The 15,314-nt window shown below is 37.4% G+C and overlaps 1 protein-coding gene across 3 annotated transcripts in view; it reads left to right on the top strand.

Annotated features, from left to right (window-relative positions):
• poc1a (POC1 centriolar protein A) overlaps positions 1–15,092 on the top strand; it is a 71,583-nt gene extending 56,491 nt beyond the window's left edge. For 2 of the 3 annotated variants that reach the window (XM_041816952.1, XM_041816942.1), the window contains exon 11: positions 14,400–15,092. In XM_041816952.1, the coding sequence (XP_041672886.1) occupies positions 14,400–14,423 (24 nt within the window). In that variant the 3' untranslated portion in view covers positions 14,424–15,092. Of the gene's footprint in view, positions 1–14,395 lie in introns of all 3 variants that reach the window. The other variant, XM_041816934.1, reaches the window with a different exon arrangement.
• The last annotated feature ends 222 nt before the right edge of the window (positions 15,093–15,314 follow it).

Raw genomic sequence — 15,314 nt, 5'->3', positions numbered from 1 at the left:
ATTAACACGTTCACCCTGAAATTCTTCAATATATACAAACTGGTAGTGATTGTGGTACTAAAGAGAAGAGTGAAAGGCACATACACTTCCATTGACAGCAGAAAAAAAGAAGGTTTTTTTTGTCTTGATAGAGGAAGAATTTATTTAGTGTAACAATTGAACTCTGGAACATGGTTTAAGGCAAGAAAAGAAACGATTGAGAGATGCAAGAGCACCTTGGAAAGATCAGGAGAAAGGTAAGGCAGAAGAGGAGAAACAGGAAGACGGAGAGATAGGAGGAGAGAGAACCAGGGAGGTTTTGTGTGTGTGTGTTAGTGTGTATGCAGGGTTTTAGCTGGAGCTTGTGAATGTGGCTTGAGGAGAATACATCATTCATATAGACACACTGGCAGCACTCTTCCTCACACACTGATAGTAAGTGTAAGTGCTTAATGGCCGTGCAGAGAGGCAGAAATAATGTGTGTGTGTGAGTGTGTTTGTTTTCCAGAGGTTGCCTCTTGGCTTTCTTCTCTCTCTTCTTTCTTGCTTCTCCTTTCAAGCTGCAGTCCAGCATGTGGGAGTGTTTATTGTTGGCCCAGGGCACCCAGGAGGCCAGCTAACCCCTCCTGAGGGGGTGGTGCTTACCACCACTGTGTGTACCTGAACCCTCCCAGCAGATGGATCTGTATCTGCTTTAATTCTTCAACTTTTTCATTTGCTTTTAACTCATCTGTTTCTGAAACATGGAGGATTTTGAATCAGGTCAAGAGACCGAGTGCCTGGTACCTAACTGACGTGCTTCCTAGCTTACAAAATGTTAGCTAAAGCCAGATGTACACAGACTGATTTGAATTGGACTCCATAAAAGTCATACTAAAATGTCAGACTGTACAATGCAATAGTCATGTGTGGCCTCAGTGTTCACACTCTTCAAGTGAAGTGGTGACAGACTATGACAAATACGTACAGCAATGCCAGCAAAAACAACTAGCAACTGAATAACAACAAACATCTGGAGGTCTGCAGGTAGGCCTGTTTCTGGTTCATTTTCTTTCATTATAGGTGGGAAAAGGACTTTTAAAAGGTATTCCTGCTGTTTTCACAGTAGTTCAAGATACTGGCTGATAGCTTGATGGCTAGCTAGACAAAATTTGCTCCTAAGTTGGGGATTCTCCTTTTGGTTCTGTTTTCATTTTGGTAGTACGTGCAGAATTTTGACAAAAAAATTGAACACACCAGAAATCAGTTCAACAGCTGCTTCAGTCTTTGGTTGGCCGTCATGTCCCTCTGTACACTACATGACAAATGGCTCACGATCATACTGTTTATTTGCTATTTTTGATGCATAAAACCTGGACTACAGCAGTAAAATAATGTTTCAGAATTTGATGTTTCCACTGAGAGGAAAATGGCTGCTCTATGATGATTGTGAATTAGCATCATATCAGTTATTTGCAGTTGTGAGTATACACCTGGAAAGACACAATACACCAGAAAGGTTAGAGAAAAGTAGGTTATAATACAGACAACAATGGGACTCAAAAAATGTGAAGATGAAAATGAATGAGTTGGACGTTTATGAGTTTTATGAGTAATCTTGAAAAAGCTTTGTATTAGTCAACCTCTTAAAGGGATACTTCAACATTTTGTCAAATTTGCCCATTGCCATAATTCCTATAGTCTTAGTCATAGGTTCATTTCCTTTAGTTGTTGGTGCAAGCTGTTTCTAGATCTGGGGGGACTGTAAAACCAGCTGCACCGCTAACGCTATGTTTGCTTTCCCTCATCAAACTCATCAAATACACAATCCAACAATTCCAAAACGCTCTCGTGGACAACTTGTGACCTGTACATTCACCACGCTATGAAATAATAACAGACTTGTGATTATCCTTAAGAATAAATGTTATTTTGATGCTTTTACATGAACTCCACCAAACACTTGAAAAGCCCTGTGTTTTAGTGTTGAACCAAAATGTCACACTGAAGGTTTCAAATCGTACAGTGCATCTTACTGGTAGGCCTGTGTACAGGCTTGCATAAAATTCTGTGAAAATGCTTCAAATAGCACAGTGATCAGTTTGAACATGTTTCACCCGTACAGATGTTTACACAGGGCAGATCAGTGACCTGAGCCTCAGCAGCTGTTTTATCCACACAGTTTCAAAGTAGCTGTAGACAACTGCATGTCACATGGTACCTACAGAATGAACCCAAATAGCATGTAACAACTTATTCAACCCACTCAAACTAAAGATATGCTACTAATGTATAAAAATCTGGAAGTAGTGTTCGTTTAAGCATAACATTTACATAAAGCTCCAGGGTGATTTTTTATCCAACAGACTTGAATGAATGTAGATGTCACTCTATGAGCTACTGATCCACTCAAGACCATATGCTACAACCCTGATTCTTTCAAAGTCTTTTTTTCTTCTACACCCCCAGTGAAGTGAGTCACTAAAAGCATGCTGCAGTAACAGACTTTTTCATGTTTACGAATTAAATCGAATTTAAGTGATGCATTTGACAAATGGAAAGACATTAGAAGGAGCTTTTTATGCTAAGAACATTACTTAAATATGTACATTACAAATCAGCAACAATATTTGATCAGCTGATTTGTCCTTATCATTCGGCTTAAATAACAATCTGAGCAAAACCTGCTGTCAGATTGTTGCTGTACCATAAGCCATTGGGCATCAAATCTGACATCAAATTGCATACAACTCTTTTGCAAAGCTCTTGACAACATATAGTGTTGGGAAGCGAGGATAGGGATGATGTGATGTTGTCTGTTAAAACCAGTTAAAATCCTAGCTGCTATGTTTTGGACCAGTTGAAGGCAGGTGATGGATTTTTTTGGTGATGCCAGAGAGACAGGAGTAACAATAATTCAGTCGGGAGACCATGAGTGCATGATCGACTTTTTCTAGGTCAGTGGGGTGCATGATGGATTTAACTTTAGACATTGTTCTAATATGGATAAAGCAGGACTGGACAACTGTTTGAATGCAACATTCTTTAGAGCTGGGAATCTTTAGGCACCTCACAATTCGTTTACGATTCATAGGGCTAAAATTCAATTCTGAATCGATTTCAATTACATTTCTGTTGTTCTCACTGTGTCCAACACAATAAAAATATTGCATTTGTGTGTGTGTTTTTTTTAAAGAGAGAAATTAACTGTCTGCTATCCTCTAACTGAAGATATGTGTGAACTGGAAAGTCACAATAGCACTGAACCAAAGGTAGCAGCATCCTTTTCTTGTAACATATCTGAAATGACAAACATAAAAATGTCCTTTTTCACAGATGAACAACTGAAAACTGTGTGTCTGAGTTCCGCCTTTTTGTCCCGGTTATTCCACAGCATTAAATATTTAAATAACTGATTATAGGACATTTATGAATTGATTCAGAATCTTCATCGAAAATGACTCCTAAGTTTCTGGCTGTGGTGGTTATATTAGGGGACAGTGGACTGAGGCAGCTTTGAATCTAGTTGAAGTGAGAATTTGGGTAGTTTAATAAGATTACTTCAGATTTCACGTTTTTTTCTTGAGTTGATTTATAGACCAGTGCTTTCACTGTTACTGGAGTAAATTCCAACCAAAGAAACTGTACTTTCACTTAAGTACAACAGTCACATACTTTTTCCACATCTGCTAAGTTGTCACAAAGTCTTACCATGTCCTCTGAGAGGACTGCAGCCTGCTGCCAAAGTTCCATAGTGCTGAAAACAGATGACAGGGGGAAATAGGATATACGTTACTCTTCCTGTTGAAAGTTAATGGACTTAAGCTCATGTGGTTGTCTGACCACTCAAAACTCTTTTTACACACAGCAGGTCACACCTAGCCATTCACACCTGTTCACAGGTATGTGAAGTTGCCATCAAACTAGTTTCATTCATATACATTCACACACCACTGATGCAGCACTGCAGGAGGTTGGGGTCAAGCCCCCAACTTTCTGATTGAGAGGCACACTGACTCTACTGAATGAACCTCAGTTGCCCCCGAGTTATTAATCCCCTCTGAAAGTACTATTTTTAGTTGCAAAAGTTGCTCTAAATGCAGTTCTGTGTTTGTCTTTATGAGAAACGCTCAGCTCAGTTTAACTCCCAAAATAAACTTGTATTGATATTTGACTCACTACATAGTGTGAGATTAATTCTAATTTCTGTTCCACTTTAACCAACATGACTTTTTAAATCACCGCCTCCCTTCTAAAGGAGATAAACCCAGCAGTGTAACATTATTTTTTCTTCCTCGTTCATGTGTCTTCTCCTCAGTATTATTTTTCACTATAACAGCTCTTTGTAACTCTAATAGTGGAGGAGACAGAGAGGAAAGATGATGAATTATTCAACGTTAGACTGGAGCTTCCACAGCTTCAGTTTGCTGTGTTAGCTGCTTTTCACTTGTCTGCCCCCCATTAGCCATCCTCACCCCCCTATACCCCTTTATTCTCCTCTCTCTGTCTTCTAATTCATCGCTCCTCAGTGTTCCCTGACACTATATGCCTGCTGTGCTCACAGTTATCCAGTTATTTCTCACTTTTACTCTTCATTATTACAGATCTTGACAGAAGTATCATGGATAAAGTGTAGCAGTCATAAAGATCATCAGACGGTGGCATACTTGGAAAAAAGAATTTGTTCTGTGATGTGGCTCATGAGGAGAATTTTTATTAGCACTCACTTCTATGAAACAACACTGTTTCAACTTAGTAAATCCCCAGAAACACCATAGAAGAGTGCCACAATTGTGCTTTTTCTTCATGGTGTTAGTCAGAATAGATATGAAAGGATACAGACAAGTCAACCGAATTCAGATTCCAATGAAAGCCATTTTGAGAAGAGCGGCTGTGAACATTAAGAGAAAGCGAAACAAAGATGTTTCTGTACTTTCCTCATTATTGTTTCTCAGAAAAGATTAAATTTTAGATGAAAGACGATTCTTATCTTTTAGAAACAACTTGCTGATCATATGTTCTTTTGAAGACTTTGAAGTTTTACCACATCGTTTGAGATTTTATGGAATTAGAAGAAGTCTGTCTTTGTTCATTTTACTAAAAATTCTCCAGGAGAATGAAACCATTTCTCTTAGACTTACTCCCACAGCAATCTATTGATTTAGTTTCACTCTGAGCAATAGTGAAAGAGAAATTAAAAAAATCCCCAAGATAAGGAACCGTCATTCCCAGATGTATATTGCACCACAATATGAATAGTCATGTTGTTTCTGATCATTGATTTTTTCTCTTGAAAACGTTTAACCAGGGAAAACCTCATTGTCTGAAGCATGTTCTGGCAAGGATGAACAGCAGAAGGCATTATGTTCAAAAAGTTTTTTGTTGTCTGAAACCCTGAAATTGTTAAAGTAAGAGGAAACTTGGGTGTCATCATATTGGGTCAGGCTTTGTAACACTTGAAATCCTGAAAACTCCCTCAAAATCCAGGACTGCCCCTGGAACCCTCCTGAGTTACATGTGTCCGTAACAGTAGGAGATTTTTCCTGTCTGTCATGGGAGGGTAAGCATGACTTTTGAAAGATGCCATGGAGGTCACAGTAATGATTTTTGCTGATATCAGATATGTGGATATTTCCTGAATCATATTATCCGAAACCAGATATGTATGATACAGATATGTACATGTGACTCATACCTAAAACTTCAGTCCTTAGAACACACATTAAAATCTAAGAAACGAGGATGAACAACAACAAAAAAATAAAAAGACTTCAGCTGATGCAGGTCTTTTGGTACAGCATAAAACTTTAGGCTGTACAAAAGAGGAGGTGCTAAAGGTAAAGCTTTCTAGAGCCCAGAGTCATGGAGGGACCCCTGAAAATTAGCAAAGACACAACCCATCCTAAGTTTAAACAAAGATTATCTTTTATTTTACATCCAAATACCCATTATTACCAGGGCTTTCATAAGACTAAAATTTTTAATCCTCATTAATCTCTGAATATCTGTAATCACATCCTTTTTATCCCATTTTGAAATTTCCCTATTTTGCTCGGTGAAACTGTTTTTGTGTCATTTGGGATTTAAACTAAGGGTAATTGACTTCTTGTTTGGATACACACCTGCCTTTATAGGAAGATTGAAGATTTTACCTTTAACATAGCTATGGGAATAAAGGAACTTGTCATAGATTGAAAAGGAAAGAAGTGAACAGTAAAATGGTGAGTTTTTTAAAGAGAAATGAGACATTAAGGGGCAGTGGTGGACTTATTTTACATCACTGGGGCTGCAGGGAGACGCTGGTATGGCTTAACCAAAGTGTGTTGAAAGAGACAATAAAGCAGTGTTATTTTTGGCAGCTATTTTTAATTTTAGTCTTGTTTTTAGATGAAATGTCTTTTAGTTTTAGTCCCATTTTAGTCATTTCTATCCTTTGTAGTTTTAGTCTAGTTTTAGTCCAGAAAAAGTCCTCACATATTTTAGTTTTTAGTTTTAGTCCAAGCATTTATTTTCTTGCCTAAATCTGGTACCAAGTCATGGTAGTGTGTTCTATGCACTTTGCCGTGGTGCGGTTCAAAACAACTGGGCCTAATGTGAAAGCGCCCTGAGTCTTTCAGGAGTAGAGTAGTAAGTAACAGCTTTATGTCATGTATGGCAATGGCACTTACTGCTTGTTGGTTATATTTTACAGTTGCCATCTTCTTGGCCTGATAGCTCATAGTGAAACTGATTGTTACCTGCTAACAAATCACTGAGCTTTTAGCTGAAGACTAAATGATGAAGACTTTGTTTGTTTTCACAACTTTTCTTACTTTAGAAATGTTTTTATCAGTCATGTCTTTATTAGCCTAATTAAGTTATCTATATTTAAAGAAAAGAGCCCGACTTTGCTGTCGGTGTCTTTCTTTGACTTTGGGGCCATTGTGGCCTGGGTCATACCAGAGCAATGAGACTGTGTAACACAGGCCAGTGGTGCTCAGGGCGATGGAGGGTATAAAGTGTTCTGGAGAGAAAAGAAACAGCTCACTCTATTTTTAGGAGCATAAAGATTTGGTTTCTACTCCAGATGAAAACTATATGCCCGTATAATGTTGCTGCTGCCTGGGGACACGTGCATCACCACACACACACACAAAAAGTGATAGCTGGCCAGGCTTAGGACCGGGTCGCCGTATCAGGTTGGTAAAATAAACAGGCTAGTATTGATCCAGAAAATGGAGACAGGCAGAGAGAGGGGGACCACACACTGTTGAAATCAGCGCTGTGAGATTATTTAAGAGGTTTTAAGAGTATTTGCAAAGCTCCTAATCATTACATGTTTAATTATTGTGTGTGTTTTTGTTGCACTGTGGTGTCACAGCCAATTACCAAACACAGCTGGATTATGAGGTTCTTGATTTGGTATGTGTGGTTTAAAAATGACTGTTTACATTTACACTAAAGATTGGAGTTGATTAAAACCCTGATTCATTCATGGTGAAACTTATGAATCCATTACTAGCATGTTTTCACTTGATATAGGGCTGTAAGAAAACGGAATATTTGTTGTGTTAACGTGTTTAGTGAAAGTGTGCCAGTTTTGTGGGAGCTTGCTCATGTTATAAACACCGTAGGGTAGTATTTGTGACTCACTGAGGCTTTTAACTTGAATAACTGTAACTGAACAGATGCTGGTTTGTTATAGAGTATTGAAATTAAAACCAAGAAACACATTTAAAGTTTTCCTGTTTTTTCATGTTAAAGAAATAATCAGAGATCATCTTCATATACAGGAGCCAGTAGGACAGAGGCTCATCAAGACGAGACGTCAAAGCTCTTTATTACATTTCAAAAAATTTTTCAGTTGAATGAAATCTGGTCAACATAAGAAACATGAAGCTTGTGCCAGACTGTATAATACTTGTTAGTTTTGACTCTAGGTAGGGCTCTGTGTTGACCCTATAAACAAACATTTGACAAGAAAGATTCATTGGTATGCTTTTTCATGACTTAATTGAGAAGTAAGCAAACTGACTACCAAAGTAATTAAAGTGTTTTATCAATAATGCCCCCAAAAAAATGACGATAGAAGGATCATGGGAGCAAATAGCAGCATCAATTGCACTTCTTTTCTCTGCTATCTTCTCTGTCTCAGGGTCTGAATTGTAAAGCGTACTGCACTTGATATCTTCAAGCACCAACACTCAACTTTGCCAGTCTAACAGAGTTTGCCCTTGTTTTGTGTCTGAATGTGTGAATGAGCGGTCAACATCTTCCCTCTCGGCTGCACAGGGCACCAGCTGGCCAGCCCAAAGTCCTCAACAATGATTGGCTATAGGGCTGGGCTATATGGTTAAAAATTTAATCTCCACTTTTTTCACACCAAAGTTATGATATTTTTTGTTTCTTTTCAAATGAAAATGAAACCATTTAAACAGGTTTCTTTTATTTTTATCAACAATGTGTAACAAAATTTAACTGAATTTTCCTTTACGATGAGCACATGAGAGCTGTAAACTTGTCTTTAACTTTGCACTATGGAGGGTTATTCACACACAGACAAAATAGTTGGTCCTCTTCTATTGAAGAAAGAAAAACCCACAATAGGCACTGAAATAACTTGAAACTGAAAAAGTAATAATAATAAAAAAAGGAAATGAATCAGTAAATTTTTGTTTGTTATTACTTTTTCAGTTTCAAGTTACTTCAGTGACCACTGTGGGTTTTTCTTTCTTTAACAGAAGCGTACCAATTATTTTGTCCACATGTACATGAACACTCAGTCTCTGAAAGTTGGTATCTCTTTAAGAAACAGACTGAAAGTAATGCCACAGAATCAGTGTCAAAATGTTGGCAAGCAGGCCAAAACTACCTTTTAATTTAAATTTCTACTGATAGTATTCAGAGTAAATATGATTATTATAACTGAGCAGGATGTTCTTCTTTGTTTGAGGGGATATTTTCCTTGAGTTTGAGAACACTGCTTACACAATATGTATATAAGATGTAGATATAATATAAAAAATGTGTAATTTGAACAACCGATTTGACATCAGTTACCTGTAAATGTAATGGTCTATTTGGTTTATAAAGATAACAAAGCTTATCACAACAATGACTACACATGACAGGTTGTATTATCTTTAGACTTGTAAATTTGTCTGACTTTAAATTTCCATTTATCTGCAAGGGGATTTTGTAGACAGTAAACATCACAACAGAGCAGAGATATCAAATTAAACAGCCCAATAATTAAAATCAATCAGCATGAGACAATCAATAAAACCATGATAACAGGTGTACTAAACAAGAGGCAGTCATTAAGGTGGCAAATAATCGTTATAAAATCAGAGAAAATAATTTAAGCAATCTCTTTAGTGTCTTTATGTTTTTGGTTCTAATGAATTGGGTCAAAAAAATCACACGTGTGTCAATATTGTGAGTATGATTCAGAAGCTGACTTTTCTTATGGTGTTTACTTTATTTGGTTTAACCCTTTAAAGCCTGATACCTCAAATAATAGCCAGAAAATTCTATTTTTTTTGGGAATGTGGAAATGAGATGTTTATTTAACTGAAATCCAGAAAAAGAAATAAGGCCATGCAATTTCACAGACATTTTTTGTACCACATTTGATACATTAGGAATTGTTTGAAACTGACAATCCACTGGAAGGAATTTTTTATCATTTATATGATTGTATCCAGAAGTGTTTTTCAGGAAATTGTTAATCATTTTGATTAGATAGAGGTATCAAAAAAGTGCATATCAAATATGATACAATTGGCTTTAAAGGGTTAAATCTTAAACTAAGGGTGCCCATTTAGCTCATTTGGCACAAAGGCTATAGTCCTAAACGCGCTTGTCGCAGGTTTGAATCCTGATCCTGTTTCAGGCATTTCTCCCTCACTCTCTTTTCATATTTCCTGTCTCTTTCTATTTGTCCTATCTAATACAGGCACAAAAAGCTCAAAAACAGTTACAAGGCATTAGCAATATGTTTGATTTCTATTGTTTGATTTTGGTCCTCTCCTGCATTTATTCTTTTTTTTTTTTTTTTTTTTTTTTTTTTAATGGATTACTGTAGCTAAGGCTGAATAAATGCATGTAGACATTATCCCATTCAACACGTGCACTCCTGAAAATTTCAGGACAAGCTGTCATTAAATAAAAGCAATGAAAGCAACAAAGTCTGGCATTTTGATAACATTTTTTGTCTTTAAACCAATGTAACGCACAGTTGGAAATATTCACTGTATATTCACTGTATAAAAAAGAGAGATAAATGCACATCTTTATGTGCTTGAAGATTACACCTGTAGTTTATGTAATATAAATGCTAACAACCTCAGCCTTAACCTTCCCCTTATATTATACTGTGTTCTCACATGGCTCACCATAATGCCTTGTAATTTTAGCTGGAGGCTGCCAAGAAAAAGTCACGGTGAAAATGTGCCATTTATGTATACATGGGTAACTGGCTAAAAAAATCCTTTTAAGACTTTACATCTTCCAGTGTTCTTTAGCATGGGCTAATTTAAAGAGCTAGAACTATGGAGGAATGATTTTACAGATTTCTTCCATTCAGTCAGCTATCAGAGCATAATCTCAGTCCTTCAGTAATCAAAAGAATAATGATGGGTTTGAACTTTATTCGTCAATGGCATTGTTACTTGGTTGTGTAAGAACGAGACTGTAGAAAAGAAAGAAGAGGCAAGAGAAAGAGTACCATAAAGATCCCATTATTTATATGCATTTTATATAAAAGCTGTGAGACACATGTGAACTAACACAGCTTTATCTTCTTTTTTCTGGAACAAATGAAACCAGAAAGTTTGCTGAAGCTGACCACTTTTGAGGTAAATCTAATTGGTTTGTTTTTCTCTCACACAGCTGTTTTTGTTTTGATAAATGATTCATCTCCACTCTGCTTTCTAGCAATTTCAAAATTACCCTCACTGGCACACAGAGAGCCAAAAAAATTACAGGTCAAGACATGTTGACATATCTTTCACTCTCTGGTTCAAATCTAGAGAGCTTCCTCTGACAGGGGGATGAAATGTTTACTGATTGTTTCTGCTCTGAGGCGAATCTGAAGCCAAGCACTATCATCCAAAAACATTAAGAGGCTGCAGGATTGTGACTGTCACCAGGCAACATAAGCGCAATAAACAATTATGTAAACTACGGAGAGAGGGAACTACCACCACCTTAGTGTCTCTCTCTCGAAGGAGATTCATTTAAATTCCTGTCATTTTTAAGAAGAAGTTTGTATTTTTGCTTTAGTGATTTTGCCTGAAGATTTGTTATGTTGGTAGCATTTTTTATTTGTTTACTTGACATGGAACTTACAGATGTTTGATTTTTGAACTGTGTTGCTGTCAGTCTTGGTCAAAACTCCCTTGGAAAAGAGATCACTATTAGTAAATTTTAGATCGATAAATCAGATTTTTTTTTTTTTTAATGGAGCAACAAGCCAAGGAGACTTTAATAAACTCTTAAGAACTATGGTTCAGGATGTTAGTAGCTGTTATGCCCACCCACCACATGTACAGAGACTCTTGCCCTTAAGCCCAGCCCAGATTCAAATAAAGCCTCTGACTCCTCTCCCACATAACATTCCCTACTCTCCCTCATTTCCGATTCTATCCACTGGACTTTTCTGCAAGATTAAAGGCATTAAAACAAAACAAAAAAAATCTTAAAAAAAGGAGCTATAGTTTGTTTTTGCACATCATGTTTTTCACATGTATTTTTGATTGCATGCACAAAGAGATCCTTAAAACACAAAGTGCAACTACATTTCTTTAACAAGATATAAAGAGTTGATTAAATATTGTAAAAACACAAGACATAATGGGAATTAATGAAAACAGCTTAAGGAAATAAAAATGAATAAGCTGAAAAAAGTTGGTGATGAGATTTTTAATTTAAATCTGAAAATGCTTGAATCTTCAGGAGATCACAAACAACTTCGAGCAAAATAAATGATGTCTTTCCAAACATTATTTCCTCAAGGTGTCTTCTTTAAAACTTTTATTTAATCCAAACGAAAATAAATTAAAGAATATGAATAAACCTACACAGAAATTTGAAATAAACAGCTTTTAAACACAGAAAGTTTTAATCTTCTTTTATTAATGTTGTTATGCATAGCTAGATTTGCAAAGTAGTTTTAATTTAAAAAAATGAAATTTTGTCACCGTTCAACTTTCTCAATAAGATGATCTGCTGCACCTGAGACTGTCACTCCAGCTGAAGGCTGTTGGTAATCAGCAAGACTGAGAGGCTGTATAGGTGCTTTGCAGATGCTTTCATGCAGCCGAGGAGAACACTCCTTGGGGGAAAAAGTGAGTGAAAATACCGTGTTTTAAAGTGTTCAAAATTCAAAAATATAAACAGTCTTGTATCTTAAGCTACTTTCGTGTCCTGTAAGTAAGGAATATGCAGTCAAAAAAATAGTAAAAAAAAAAATCCTCATGGAGAAATGGCAAGAATCAAAAAGCCGTCGTCGAAAGCCTGGGTGAGCGCTGTCACACAACACTTGTGTATGGTCTGTTTCCACATTGCAGTGCAGTCTGGTTCAGTGCAGTTTGGCCTTGGTTTCACACATTTAGCTCTGATCTTACCCATTTCCTCAGATGATGTCTGTATCTACAACCTCCAGTTTTGTAAAACTTCCTTTTTTGAGAGCTCCAGATTATTTGGCTCTGCTCAGTAAAGCTGGTTTGGCTCCCAAACGGTACTTCATTTTCGAACAGTTTGGCTTTTTAAATGTGAATTAGATAACAACAAAGGATGGAGTAAAGGAAACTGGCACTCAAAAGGGAGCTAGCTGCCATGACTCATATTAAAGAGCCATTCTGTAGAACAGGATCATTCATTAACAGTGCATTATTACTCAATATCTCACCCCACAAAGTTTATGCAGTGATAGTACATCACCATTTCAATTAAAAGCATGTTTGTAACAAAATGAGGATATTGTTTAGATGTTACAGGGGCTCAGATAGCCTATAAGCTCAGTACATGACTCCTCTAGGTTTTTGTCTACCTTCATGAGCCTAGACGACCCTAGGCACCAGGAGGTCTGCAAGACTGAGTAATTTGTGATATTAATTGCCTCCATGCCAGGTAAATATATTTAACTGTGGTAATTAAAAAACAACTACTTCTTTTGTAAAGTGTAGGGATCAATGAATGTAGAAATTTTCTGATGATAAATGCAGCACACAGATCCATTTAGAACTGTAAAGTACTTTCCTCCAATCCCATTCAATCCTAACATCTGTCTCCTACTTCCTGACCCAATGAACATTCAAGATCATGAGTTTGCAAACAACCTATAAAGAGGAGGTTTCTTGCTTGGTTCAGTAAATCTCCCTGCTAGTGATTTGATTCATAATTTAAAAAAAGCCAAGGTAAATTCAGAATCAAAGCATTTGTACAAACAAAGTGAGTGTCTTCAATGAAATGCAAAACCGGGCTTTTACTTTGAAAAGCACAAACCATAGGTGTTATTGTAATGTGTTCATCATGTGAAACACTCTACCAGTGTGAGCATGTCTGCTAAAACTGCATGCTTACAGAACTCAGTCTGGAAGCTCTCACTTGTTCACATGCACCCTGAAATAAAAATGCAGCCATCACGCAGATGTCGTGCAGCAAACTAAGTCTGACAATGGCTTAATGGCAAAGTGGGATTTCTGCAGGACATATGCTCTGAAGTCACATGTTATACCTTTAAGTATATTTAGGATTACTAAACTAGCAGTATCATTCTTTAAAGCAAAAAAGAAGGACGTCATTGTGTAGATTTAAGAATATCAGTCTTTGAAGTTTTGAAGTTTCTTGCCCTAACATGAACTGTGTACAGCTCACTCTTTGTTCTTGAAGATAAAAGGCAGATCACGATTAAGCCTTAATGTGGCTACTGAAGTTTAGAATGAATAAAAGACCAAAGAAGCTGCTTTATCTTCAGTAATGAGCTCTTTTAGAAGGTGACACTCCTGAAAGTTTACACCTGAAAGCCTCTCTAATCAACATGCCCAAATGACACAGCGCTCAGCATACAATCACAACAAATCCTGTCACTTTTGGAAGATGCTGTGAGGAAGAAGTATGCCCTGTTCCGTATAGCAACTTTCTTGTCTCCTCTGTGTGTTTATGCAACTGTGTGAGAGGGAAAACAAGAGAGAGTGCGTGTCAGACACAGAAACTCAGCTCGGGTAGCAGATCCCTCTACGATAATCAGCTGGATTGTCTTGCACGCACAACATCTGTCTCAAACACACAAACTGCCTCTTTCACACACACAATCACAGCCATTATATGGTCATTACTGTCAGGCTGACGCTGTACAGTCCTCTCTAACATGCTTCTTCTCCCTTTTCCATCTCCTTCCTTCCACTTCTCCATCTTTGTCCTCTTCCTCTCTTCTTGCTCTGCTTCCTTCCAGACAGTTTCGATCTTGGAGCAGCGGCTGACGCTTACAGAGGACAAGCTCAAAGAGTGTTTGGAGAACCAGATGGAGATCAGCCTACATCTCCAGAGACGAGGGGAGGTCTGAAGATGGCGGCGGTGCTGAGAGAGGTCAAGCTGAGTGGTGTGAGGGAAATGGGGTCACATCAACACCATTAGCAGAAACACTCTCCATGTTGTTAGATCGCACTTTAAAATGTGAGGTTTAACACACTAACACATTCACAAGAGTTGACGTGGACCGTTTTCCTGACTGGACTTTAAATGCACCCAGAGCCTCTGCACTGACATACAGCGTTGGGTTATTTTACAGAGATATCTGAAGTGAAGGAGCTGGATATTAGAGAAGTTATCCCTCTACAACAGTGCTGAGAGCGCAGTCCCTTTTCTGCTGACAAAGAACTTACTGCAAGTCAATGTGTGTGTGTGCATGTGTTTAGTGTCTGCAAAAGTGTAGACACATGTGACACACTTTGGTTTTTGCCTGTGCACCGCACATGTGGATGTTTTAACTCCATTTTAGTGGCAGGCTTGTGCTAAATGGTGCCTTTCGAACATTTTTTCAAAACAGTTTGTTACATCCTCATTTTCTAGAACACGAGCCAAAACTGGATTCTAATTGTTTTTAACTGGGGGCTTGTTGAACTTTCCATTAAAATGAACCCTTAAATTTATTCTAAATGTGATCTCAACAAGTGTTGTGCTCATCTTATTTTTGTTCTTGTTTTTTTGCATGAAATGCTGATGATCAGGGCCACCCATAAGGGGGGACAAAGGGGAGAACTGTTTGGGCCTAGCCAAATGAGGGGCCCATGTAGGTTAGAAAAATCATCTCTTTTTTAACATGAATAATAACCACTCCTATCAAAGCAACAAAAATATTTTGTATTAATTTA

Source organism: Cheilinus undulatus, linkage group 3 (assembly GCF_018320785.1).
Source record: "Cheilinus undulatus linkage group 3, ASM1832078v1, whole genome shotgun sequence".
Lineage (NCBI taxonomy): Eukaryota > Metazoa > Chordata > Actinopteri > Labriformes > Labridae > Cheilinus > Cheilinus undulatus.
The sequence above is the reverse complement of the archived record's forward strand: the minus strand, read 5'-3'. Positions and strand labels throughout refer to the sequence as shown.